The following is a 12,914-nucleotide window of genomic DNA, read 5'->3' on the forward strand; positions in this document are numbered from 1 at the left end:
TGGCCATCTTCAGAATTTCACAGTGTTAGGATGGTTCAACATTAGCGTTTGAGAGTAGGAAAGCCACGGTGGTGACAAATATTTTCCCCCACAAAAGAAACTGTAATTCACTCTGCCAAAGGAATGACAACATGGAATTATTGTCTCACTCCATCCAAAGTCTGCTGTAATCTCAGATCTCGTTAGACAGGCCGGCGCACTCGTGTGAAAGCCGTCGAGTCGGTGCCAACTGCAGGCAGTTTGGGCGTCTGGGCTATCATGTGGTGCGAGGCTGGATGCGGGCTTATCGCAGTAAATAGAAGGATTATCTTCCCCAGGAGTTTACACTCTAATGTAACACAAACAAAACATTTTGAATTTCTCACCATGTGTTTTTCCATTTACCTCTTCTTTTCCACGCCTTCTCGTCTCTGTAGCGCTTTTGGCCGTGGGTTGATGTGCCCAGCGTGTGCGACTTTATGCTTTTATGAGCATTTCCCTGCCCAAGATAACTGCTTTTAGTCCTTTCTGAATACCTCTCATGTACTTTGACTTCAGACACAAAAGCAAATTCACAGTGTGTTTTCCTGAACATGACCTTTCTGTTCATTGGCTCTGGCTCGCGTCTCTGTGCCGTCTCCTCTCCATTCGTCGCTCGCCGCCACTCCCTGCTCTTGTTTGCAAGTCATCTCATCTTTGGTCTCATTGTTCCTGCTGTCTGTAGTCTATAGTCTGCTCTCTGTGTGCATTTTTTTTGGTCTTGAACGTGCAGCCATTCCTGACACTTATTTTCCTTATAGCACCCAATGGCAAAAGGTACAGTCAATCCTTTTGTGCTACAAAACCTTAGTGCTTTTTTCTCCTGTCTGCAGTTGGTCGTCTGCTCTTTCTGGGTGTAGTTGGCCTTGAACCCGCAGCCTTCCTGTGCTAAGCCACTGCTGGCCCCCGTCTGGCCGTACCCTCTTAACCTCAGCAATTATCACGAGCTGCATCCACCACTTCAAATATTTATCTAGGAGTCCTTGAAGGAAGCTACAGTTTGGCCAGAGGTGACTGATGTTTCTTTTCACCCCTCAGGGATGATATTTTACCTCCCACACCCCACGGGATCCGGGGCCAGAATAAATGACAAGAGGAAATTAAATCTGGGACTGCAGCTATTTTCAGCCTTTAGTCACATTTCATACTGGAACACCTTATTTGTTACGATGACGTGTTAAGAGTCTGTGAGCTAACTCAATTTAAGATTACCTTTTTCCTTGATTTCTGGCAAGAATTTCTGTGATTGGATGTTAGGTGTTTTCGTCTTCCTCGTGTTTGGCAGGAAAGTACCTCCACAAAGGGAGGAATATTTTAATGAAATATTATCTGGATTTTTTGTCTGGTGAACTACTTACTGTGATCAGGAATTTACAGCTTACGACAGTCAGATATACGAGGTTTAGAGATAATGAGGTCGTGAAATAAGCTAGTTTATTTGTATTGCAATGTAAGAACACAAGGAGAGCTCAGCTAGCCCTGTAATATTTTTTTATTGGCTTTTATATTTATAGGTGAGATGTGAGATGTGTTTTTCATGCAATTTTCGATTGTAACTGACTCATCTACTGGGTAAACAGTTTAGTGATAGACCGCTCTGTATTTTGTAAGTGCAAATTCAAAGTAGGCCGCTGCCTTAGAACTGAGCCATAAACGGAGGACCACCCATCTGGCCAAAAACTGGTCATCAATTCTTTGATTTCTTCAAGTTGTTCTGAAGCCACCGTCACTTCCTCCTCACCCTAACCCTCATTTGATCCATTTGTTGCTGCACGCTGTCTAAATCTTCTCCTTTCAAAGGCAATGCTAGGCAGCTGCTTCCGAGACCCCGGGTTCAATCCCCAAGTTGAAGACCAAATTGGATCTAAGGCGTCTTTTTACACCATGGCAGAGGAGCCGGAAAGTGAAAAAGACACTTTTCTATCTTCGACTCCCTAGACTAAACAGAACACAGGGGAATCGCTATCACTAAACTAGGATGAAGGTGTGAAGATAAAAAACAGTCGTGAGGGTAGCCGAGGAGTTGCTTACGTTTCCGTCGCCAACGGAATGGCGAATTGCGGAGACTGTGATTGGGCTCCAAGGGAGGCATTCTCTCGGGATGGCTCCATTTGTGGGTTTCAAAAAGTGCTGGAGATTAATTAAACTCCCTCCTGGTTTTGGAGCTGTGTGTGTGGATGTGTGAATGATTGAGTCAAAGTGGTGATGAGCAGCAGAGAAAACGTGGTAATTGCCTTGCCGATCGGGGCCCAACTGCAGGAAGGTATCATTTTACATAACAGCAGCTGCACAAAGACAGAACAAAGCGGTGATGGAAAGTTATCTGATGGTGTGCGCATGCTGGCATCACAAAACATCTTCCCTCATGGCAAAACCCACAGGGATATTTCTGACTAGCTTAACCTCTGCCTAGCCACCCTTTGGTGAACCCACGCTGTTCTATGGTTGGTCGAAAACTGTTTATGTACACTCTTCAGATTGGGCGCTACGTAGAGCAACAAGCAGTGGGAGATACTTAGACAGGAAGCTTGGGCACGGTGGGAACCTTTGGAGACCTGGCAGCCATTTAATACGCACACGTAGCACGTATTGCGACTATCCTACATGTGTAAAAACCTGAGCAGGGGTGTGATTTAGCTGTGTTCACACAAACACATCACGCATTCTAACAAAGCCTCAGGCTAATGCAACTGACCCGTCAGTGACCTTTTGAGGAGGAGATAAACAGGCCAGTACAGCATATTGTTTCCATGTGTTTGCTGAAAATAGTTTGCAGTCAGTGATATAAATGTTAGCAGGAAATAATAATACCTAGAAAATGTCCACATTGTGCGACCAATGAAGAACAAACGGGTGAACAAATATTTCTTTTCTTTGTTTCTGGATAACAAGTGACCATACTCAAGACCAGCTGCTTGTCAAGCCAGAGGCAAGTGCTTAATTCCTCTGGTTGTTGATTTGATTGGACGTGTCACGTTTCCCGGCCGGATCGGGTAAAAAAAAGCATTTAGCGTATGGGGCGAAAAGATGAAATGAATCACGTTTGTTTTCCAATGGCCCCAGTTGATTGGCATTTCTGTGTGTGCGTGTGTTTTCAGTATTTTGCCTTCCATTATTTGATCTTTATGGCGACAAACATTCCCGAGTCGGAGAACACATCAATGCGACATTGATCGCGGCTGCTGTTGCCGCGGGGTTCTCTCCGTGTGTGTCTTGAACACACAAACGCAGCCCTGGATCCGCTCCTTAGCTAGCAGTTGTTGAAGTGCTTTTCAAATGATAGGCGGGCTGCCGATTCCCGTAATGATCAGATTACACTGACTGTAGGTCATCGGCGGAGTGATCAGTCTGTGACCGGAACTATCTGCGATATCATCGGCGTGCTGCAGCAGAAGCAGGTGTAAACACCGCCGGAGGAGATGATAGCACCAGTCCAACGGCGAGCGTGCGACTGGCCGATAACCTTTCGCAATCTCCAATCCCATTACCCGAAAATTGGTTTGCAAATTCTATAATGTCAGCAGGCCTCTTTTTATTTTTTTAATAACGTCTCTTTTGACCATATGAAACCACAAGATTGCAGTATCATATCCCTGCAGTTTGGGAATTTTATTTTGCTCTGGCCACTTACCGTATTTATGGACTTTTATATTTATAGCTTTCCGTCATCTCTGCTGTACCTTTTTATTAAAGTCTCCCACACATGCTTCTGCAAGCAGTATAATGAGAAGAGGGACATCTTGGCAACATGTGAGGGCGGGATGCGGTTATTTCATCGACTTTACTATGACTTGACTATTTGGGGTATAGGCGCCATAAGAGTAAGAAAAAAAAAAAACGAAAGAGAGACTTCGATGACTGCAACGCTTTACCATTATTTATCCGCCTTACATCATTTGGCCTTAAAGTCTCTCGTCTTGCTCTTTTACTCCCCACCATCTGCCCCATCTTTGCTCCGCGTTTAAATTCTGAGCAGCCGTATCGAGCACTTACGGACTAATTAAACGTGCGAGTGTTTGTGATGCCACTTAGGCTGTCGCGGCCCGCACCGAATCCCAGCAGCTGTCCGGCGCGCCGTTTCTCGTCAAGACCCGTGAACGCCACCGCAGTTAAAGCAGATGAATGTTTGTAGTCCTAAATCAAGGCTAAAATAAGACGGGGGCAGACAAAGGCGCGCTTGACAGGAAGAGTGACGAGAAGAGGGAGAGCAGACCACCATGGAGACGTGGGGCGGCCGAGGAAGATAAAAGCGAGGGGGGGGGGGGGGGACCTTAGTACCTGACGCATACGCCGAGGCCTTTAGCCGCTGGAGCCAGAATGGCTTTTTACAAGCCTGCGGTCAGACAGAAATAAAAGGCAGCCAAGCGGCTGAATGGCATCGCGCGCACACACGCAAGTGAATGGCCTCTCAGAAATCACAGTTTGGTTTTATAATGTCACAGTTATTCAACGTCGCCAAACCCTTTAATGCGCTACGACTGAACAAGCAGCGCACTCTCCCTTGGGGGTTAGCGGGCGCGCAAGCAGGGGAAAGAAAGCATTAGCAACACCTCTGTGCGCCTTTGAAAGGTGCCAATGGCAGAATGTTCTTTGGGGTCATTATATACAATACATTTTATAGTCAGCAATCCTTGACTCTTTACTCCAGGCTTTTGTGTGTCTCCCCGTTGCAGGAATGCTTTTGTCGTTGACTTACGATCATCTCCAGTTAAGGCTGTAATTAATTAGTAATAGAGCAGATGAGCATTCATCTTGCCAAGGCGTACCTGTGACCGCTGGGCAGATGCGATGGAATGAACAGAGAAAATGAAAGGTTCACTATCAATCCAAGCGTGGGGCCATTACCGGCTCGCTCTGCTATTTACTGTACAAACTCAAGCTCGACTTGGTGCCGTTGCCATAGAGACCCTGATGGATTGCTGGCAAGCACCAGAAACAGATTTAGGATTGAAATGTTTTATCTGGACAACCCCTTTAAATCTCTTTGGGCTCTCTCTGAAAGTGAAGCGCCCAAGAGCGAGCCAAGATAGATTCTGATGTGAATTTGCAACCATGAGTGTGTACGTGTGTGTGCGACCGTGGTCTTCTCAATTTTGGGTTACATAAATACACAACGAAGCAACAACCGCATGACCGCTTTAGCTTATTCCCATGCTTCCGTACGCCCACGTGAGATATTTGGACTTTTTCAAAGCGACCGATACTCTCATTCATATCTGTTGTTGTTATGACAGCGGATGTGTGCACGCCATTGTTCTCCGCAGTGTGATTTCCCCGAGGTCTTTGCAAGACCTGGCTCAATATTTACCTGACGGCGGTTGTCTCAGCACTTTGCGTGTATGTTAGGGCGCCTATCGTCTTATAAACGACAATCTGCCCCGCGGCGTTCTGCCATTCCTACGGACGGTGTCCATTGTGATGCTTCTTTAAAGTTGCATTTTGTTTGTGAGTGGTTGTTTGTCGTTGTTGTTTTTGTGTGTGCTTGCTGCTAAGTGGTTGTTTGCCATTCTAGCAGCTCTCTCATTAATAAGTGAGCACTCAGCAATGGACTTCACCTTTCCCCCGTAATTGCTTTCTCTCTGCGTCACACGCACTCACGAACACGATGCAAGTCATGCTAATGAGCAATAAATCAGAAAACGAGCAAGTCTGAGTGCAAAGTATGTAAAAGTCTCTTTTGTATTGTGTTGCGATCCATTCGCCGTTGCGGTTGAGTCGGGTTTCCTCGAATAGTCATTAGGTGTGTTATGCACTTAAGACGTTGCCCCACCTTTCGCATCAAGAACAAAAACACTGGTCGTAACTGTTTTTGCGCGGTTTTCTACACACAAACGTGAAAAAGATAACTGTTGTCCATTTGAGTTCTGTTGCTAACTAAAACGGCAGCACTTCAGCATTTCAGTAGTCTGTTGTAATGGAGTTTGCTGCTCACTAAGATGCCCAAACATTGCATGGGGTCTATTTAGTAGAGCCTGACATGTGATCTCTTCTCCGTGTTCTGTGCATCAAGGTTTACATTTCGGGAAACCGCATGACTTATCTGCTACATCATCCCGTCCGTCGGCCTTGTTTCCTGTTTGATACCCCAAAAATGCAGCTGTCCAAATAAACATCTTTGCATCATGGGCATGTTGGTGTTCAAGTAAAAAGAAAAACTGCCGTTTATATCTTAAAGTAGAATAATTGACGTCATATTTAGTAGAGCATTGTGATTTTTTTGTTTTTTATGTGCCACTGCTGGCTGCTAAATTGTTATGGCGACAGTGGTGCAGACATATTGATTAGCAGCACGTGTGCATAGAGGCACACCACATTTGGCAGAGGTGTGTGTGTGTGCGCGCGCGCGTGCGTGTGTGTGGGTGTGTGCAATAGATCTATGGTTTATTGCTTTGGAATTTTTGAAAGAGTGAGAGGGTGAGTGAGATCATGGGTGGGCCTCACAGAAGCCCTCCAGAGATGGGGGCCCCACTTCAGAGAGTGCTCGAGCTTTACAATATGGGAAGAGGAGGGACGCAAAGTGAAGATGAAGACTGGAGCTCGCATTTTCACATTAAAGGCTCTCCAGTGTGTGCCTGTGTGCTCTCAGTAGCCACAACTGCATGCTGGTGCTTCTGGATTTGGCTTGGGTGTTTCCTTGCAGTGAGTTGGATGGACGGCTGGATGACGGGTGAAACAGACGAGTGGTTGGTGTGATGGGTGGAAGCGAATCTTTGCGAGATGGATTGTTGGCTTGCATTATGGAGGCTTAGGTGGCTTAATGGTTGGAGATGTGGTTGGTTGATGGGCGGTTTGAATGACTGACAGAGATGGTTGGCTAGATGGGTGGTGGAAAGTGTGGATTGTTGCAGGTTGGGGTTGAGGGTAGCTAGATGATCTGAAGCCAACCATCGATCTGGATTTTCTTCTTCTTTGTCAAGAGATGGAAAGCAATTTCAAGGATTCGGACATAGGAGGAATACATTGTGAGGTGACAGCACGGTGAAATCATAGTGAGCACACTCACTCTTCTGAAGTTCTGGGTTCAAATTTCATCTCAGAGTTTTGCTTATGATGTTCACATGTTTCTTTCTGGGTATTCATCTATCAAACACAAGTGTGTTAGGTTCACTGTACACTATAAGTCTGAATGTGCCCGACTCTTGTTTTTCTGCAGTTATGCATATGTGCCCTGCGAATGACTGGCGATGGAATATAGATGGATGGATGGATGGATGGATGGATGGATGGATGGATGGATGGATGGATGGATGGATGGATGGATGGATGGATGGATGGATGGATGGATGGATGGATGGATGGAAATGGGATGGGTGGCTGTGTAGGCTACAGTATTGGACGGATGGATATTAAGTGTGTTGCATGAGAGCATCTACTTCCTGTCTTCCTCTTAGTTGTTCTCCACGCTCTCACACTAACTTTCAAATGAGCCTCCATGGAGGCCTGAGCCATTAATATTGTCCCTGAAGGGAAGCCCCTCAGGGAAGGTACGTCTGGGAGCTGAGAGCCTTCACTCCCCGGAGGAGTCTGAATCACCGTAGCACATAGCAGCCCACATCCATCGCCGGAATCATCTTTTTCATTCACCGCTGACTTGTCGCCATCCCTCGTGGCCTTTCAACAGGAAAAGAAGTCCAAGCCTTTTAGTCTTTCTGAAGAGCTGCTTTTGCCCTTCGCAAGCAGCATTGAGTCGACTTGCTCCCTCAGCTTTATTAAAATGTTACACTTTTATTGCTTTCTTAATTCCTCCGCTTTACACTCCATTTCTGCCTCTTTTGCTAATATCCCCCAGTTGCAAAGGATGCGCTCAGTTTAGCATATTTATTTCATTACCGCATTCGGCTCACTTTTATTATCTCCATGCTTCTTGCCTTCCAACGGATGCTTTAATTGACTTATATTGATGTGTTCTGTCTCTGCGCCGCGTGCAAAATGAAACTTCCTGCAAATGCCACAAAATGAAAATGTGTTTGCAAATACGCGCCATTCGGATGAGTTGAGGAGCGCGAGGTGGCATTTAGGCACAGTATTTTCACATTTTTGGGGTCAAGCTATTAACGTGGGGTCATTATTTGTTTTTTGTCTGCAGGTGACCTCAGAGCAACTTGTATTGCTTTTGGAGCTCCTCTTAGAAGAAGCCAAGCTGAGCGCATCCACCATGCGCATTTTGTCTCGCGCCTACGACCTGCACAATCAAGACGCTGAGGTAAGCTACGCACACACACGCACGCAGTCTCCGAGAATAACGAGTGCAAGGTCTCCTCTCCCGACCCAGCTTCCAGCGCGCTGAGTAATGCGTAGTAAATTCTCCCCGTAATAGCAACTCTCCTCTTTACAGCCGCCATTACTGAGTAAAATCCCACAAGTATGCTCGTCATGTTTTTCTTTTTTTTTTTTGTGCTGCACAAAGTTCCTTAATGGTGCTATTAACAAAATGAGCGTGTATGTGTGCTTTACTTGTCTCTATTTGTTCTCTCCTCCACCCGCCGGTCGCCGCATTAAGTACATGGTGAAATGAGTGGAAGCACAGGAAAGTTGGACAATTTTAAAGGTGGAATCTGCCGAAAAAAAGTCAAACCAAAGTTTAGACCACTGTTGTGTGCCGCCACGCGAGACCTTCGCTTAGTGAGAATCGAAAGGACGAACTGGATTTTTTTTCTTTCACTTTTTTATGTGATGTCACCAAAAAGTGTGATAGCCGTAGAATAGGGCAAATAGTAAAAACAAAAAAACTTACCCTCAAAAATAGATGGCAACAGGTGATTTCATTAAAAAAAAAAAAACATAGCTCCTCACGGACAAACAAAAAAACTTACCCTTAAAAATAGATGGCAACAGGTGATTTCATTAAAAAAAAAAAAAACAACGTAGCTCCTCACGGACAAACGACGCTTGTTTCGCATCAATGCAGTTGCAGAATATGCGTGCTATTAGTGTGCCAGCAATCCAATTCATTATTTGATTTTATGAAACAGATGCTAACTGAAAATAGCTAACAATCTAAAGCTTTTAACATAGAAAGAAATGTTACGACTTAACGTGCCATACAGATCAAGAACGGTGCTGCTTATTAAATCCGGTAATACCTCTAAAATGCTCCAGGTGATGGTTTTACTCCGCTCCACAACGTGCCTTCTACTTTATTTGAAATGTATAATTCGATGGTTAAGTTGTCTTTACACACATATGACGGTTAAGGCTGATAAACCAGCTAATCAATTCGCTCTACATTATTCCCTTTGGGAAAGCTTTCAACAATTCTAAGTCGGCTACGGTCACAGAGTGAAAACAAGGTGAAGTCTTTTTTAGTCCTTGTCGTCGGCCTACTGAAAATTTGGCTCCAGGGCCATGATTGCTACGCTTAGTTGAATTTCCCGGCACACGGGAGGAGAGTCGTACTCCAGAGTTTCCAGGAAAAAACCTTGAGTGTGTACTAAAAATACACGGGGCCATTATGCACATGGCGGTGCATGGAAAAACACTTAGGCAAATACAAGTGCTCTCACACACACACACACACACACACATGAACACACACATGAACACACACACGAACACACACACATGAACACACACACCTTTCTTGAGGAACATTTCTCATCTGAAGATGTGTTCATCATCTCCATTGATTTATTGTCAGTGTGCTTCTTCTGCATCTTCTCTGCACAAAACTGACGATAGCCTAGCGCCAATTTTCATAACGCTGCCTGGACTTTAGCCACAAACTATTTGTCTTCATGTAGTTTGTCGTATTTTAAACCTCTTCAAGACCGTTTAGTCACAGTTGCCCTGGAAAACCTGGAAAGCGGTCGACCCATTTTCACTCATGGAAAATGAAAAGAAATAATTGACTATTGCTCAGACCTTCCACCAAATGGGGCCATTTCCACTTCAACTTTTTGCTCCTCTGCTTGTTGGGTCACGTGGGATGTTGGACTAGCGCTTTTTTTGGTTACTTCAATTCCTGTGTTTACATTGTCTAGTTAATGTGAAAGAGCGGTAGCTATAAAATGTAAGAATCCCCTTTTTGAGCTTGGAAAACCGAGCTTAAGTGCTATTATTGTCTTTTTTTGCTAGTCGGTTGCTGCTTGGCACCTCGTCCCACCCATAATCAGCCTGGATGGATTCCAGCTCACCTATGACCTTAATGTGGATAAACGGTGTGGAAAATGATGGATGGATGCTTGGCGGGGGGAAAAGAAAGCCCATAGCAGGGAGGAACACATTATGCTGCTATTCGTGTTGGTCACAGCAACTTGATTGGAAGTGAAAAGCTCCTGGAAAAGTTCAGCATCTGTTTTAATGCTAAACGTATGAAGTTGTCGGTGTTGCTGTGAGCGAGTCGTGCGAAGCTTCGCTTTCAGTCGGCCGAAGGAAATAGGGCGAATGCCCGCAAATTTACCTGCCCCTCTGGGACGCTGTGAGTGACCACGCATGTACGAAGGCGAGAGTGAGTGGAGCATGTGTCTGCATGTATGAGGCCTGCTGCGTGACTTTGGCCTGCTTCCTTTTCCCATGTGATGTCCAGCCTCTGACTTACGTACATGTGTGTGTGTGTGTGAGCACACTCAAATGTGCATTTGATGTAGATATTTGTTAAACATGCCCTATTTTTTTCCCCATGTGTCAAAGGTCATGTCAGTCCAATGCAATGCACAAATCTAAGCAGCTTCCAAATGGTGCACAATGAACAAGTTTTTGTGCAGCACCATAGCAAATGTAAATGTGCGTTAGACTAATATTTTAATATAAACTTGAAAAAAACGATTTTGAATTCACTCAAGTCTGATCATCAGCACTCAATAATCAATCAATAACAGTGAACTTACTGTCACATATTGGAAGTTGAACCGTGAATGTTTCCACACATTATCACACATTTTACAGAACGACTTTGACACCCCGGAGATGTGTAGTGCGCTGCACTAATAAATAGAGGAATGTCTCCGTAAGCGCGAGAGGGGCCCTAAGAGAAAAAAATCGGAGCGTGAAGTCCACGCAGCTGCTGCGCCCCAGGGCTCTCCCCAGGAATGTAACCCGGCCATGGCAACAGCTGCGCAGGGGTGCATGAGTCGCTGAGCGCCACCACGGGCTGAGCGTGGCGCAGCAGTCCTCCAAACCGCCAGTCGGGGGAATTGACGTGGGGCTTTGCCGCCCACGCCTTCCCACCCGCACGCTTATTTCTCATGTTACCTTGGCAATGGAGCACCTACTTTAGCCTTGGAAACAACAATTCATAATTTAACATTGCAAAGGTTTGCGGCTAGTGTCCAATTTTTGGTCCGGTGACCTTTTATGTCATGGTTTTACCTTATGAGTTTGACTTGAGCAAACTCATAACTGACTTGAAATCTGTTCCAGCCCCACCCTGGCCCTAAAAACACTCATCATTTATGTGTTTTTTTTTTATGATGCGTTCAATGTTAGGTTTTAGAGTCCTAATGGAGGCACCTTGGAAAAGAAGCCAGAGAGTGTTTGTCCTCCAAAGTTCATCCTGTTGTTTATGAGTGGTCAAGCATCACGGTTATTCAATCAAGCCTCCCTCCTTTCTTGATGAGCATCTTGAAAAATCAGGTTGACGTCCGACCTTGACAAGGTCACGCGCGTAGCCTCCCTCGTAGAACGTCACGTCACGTCTGGACTGCAGCGGGTCAGGACTGGAGCCAAAATACACTCTCACGCCTTCAGCCGGCACAGATGAGCCGTCAGCTCCATTTAAAGTGTTTTGGTGGCTGCCTGCCAGGCGTGGAGCTCAGCGCTTGGTTGTTTTGCGGACTCAAGGAGACCAGAACTTAAAAGAGCGAGGGGGTGATGAGGCTTGAGCAATTACATCTTAAACCTGATTTATTTTTTATGAACCTCATTACAAAGGTTAGTACTGTTTTTAGTAGCATTTTCTGACAAATTTAAGATGAATCCGTATTGTGACAGGTGCGCCATCGCTGGTGCGAGCTGGTGGTCAAGCACAGATACGCCAGCGCTTACGGCCACGTGGAGCACTTCCTGCTTCATGATCAAGTAAAGACGCATGACACGCATGGTTATCAACTAGTTCATACAATCAAACGTCGTGTTTGCATCACTGTAGGCTATGGGCGTGTATCTGTACGGCGAGCTGATGGTTCAGGAGGACGCCGAGCAGCAGGCGCTGGCTCGTCGCTGCCTTTCATTGGCCCGAGAGGAAATGGACCGATCGACACGCAGGCTGGTGGAGGAGATGGTGCTCTGACAGGTAAAGGCAAGTCTGTCGTTACTTTTTGTTCGCTCGTAATTTTAACATGACATTTTCTGAACTCCTGTTACCATGGCAGCAGCGTTTCAATGAACATATCATGAAATCTTTCCATTGATTTCATTGCTGATGTCTTTTATGCTTATGATATCCCCAGTACATTGTTTCATCTTCAGGATTACCTCCCCCAAGGTTATTAACCTGTTTAAACAGGTGTGTTTTTTGTAAAACTTGCTGTCCACTTTTTTTTGTCCTTTTCAAAAGTATTTGGTCAATGATTTCCCTGACTATAATGACAACTGTCCAAATACTTTTGGGACATTGAAAATAGAGGCAATCTGAGGTACGCTGCAGGAATTCTAAAATGTGTTTACTCATTGATTTCACAGCCGATACACTTGCCTTGATGGAGGTATGTGTGGTCTTGAAGACATGCAGACAGGCGCTGTTTTGAGGTCCTTAAAACTAGGGTCAGGGTTTCAAACTAGGGTTTAATGTTCCCAAGTAGATTTCCACTCCACTTGGGAATCGCTTCTTACCTACAGTGACACATTCCTCGCTGATCCTGCTTTGTGTGTGTGCGCATGCATAGTTTCAGTCTCAGGAAGGGGCCTTTTCCAGGCACTCACAGTAGCACCATCAGGACGCATTTGTCAGAGAAGGAATT

The 12,914-nt window shown here is 45.4% G+C and overlaps 1 protein-coding gene across 6 annotated transcripts in view; it reads left to right on the forward strand.

The window, feature by feature from the left end:
• The window catches only part of aopep (aminopeptidase O (putative)), a 57,986-nt gene that overhangs the window by 39,840 nt on the left and 5,232 nt on the right, over positions 1-12,914 (forward strand). For 3 of the 6 annotated variants that reach the window (XR_009714414.1, XM_061278239.1, XM_061278241.1), the window contains exons 14-16: positions 8,105-8,221; positions 11,947-12,033; positions 12,104-12,247. Coding sequence is in view for 4 of the 6 variants with exons in the window: in XM_061278239.1 (XP_061134223.1) it covers positions 8,105-8,221; positions 11,947-12,033; positions 12,104-12,244 (345 nt within the window). In the remaining 2 variants the exon portion in view is untranslated. Of the gene's footprint in view, positions 1-8,104; positions 8,222-11,946; positions 12,034-12,103; positions 12,254-12,914 lie in introns of those variants that run through there. The other 3 variants (XM_061278240.1, XR_009714415.1, XM_061278242.1) reach the window with 3 other exon arrangements.

This window comes from Syngnathus typhle, linkage group LG5 (assembly GCF_033458585.1).
Source record: "Syngnathus typhle isolate RoL2023-S1 ecotype Sweden linkage group LG5, RoL_Styp_1.0, whole genome shotgun sequence".
In the NCBI taxonomy this organism is placed as follows: domain Eukaryota; kingdom Metazoa; phylum Chordata; class Actinopteri; order Syngnathiformes; family Syngnathidae; genus Syngnathus; species Syngnathus typhle.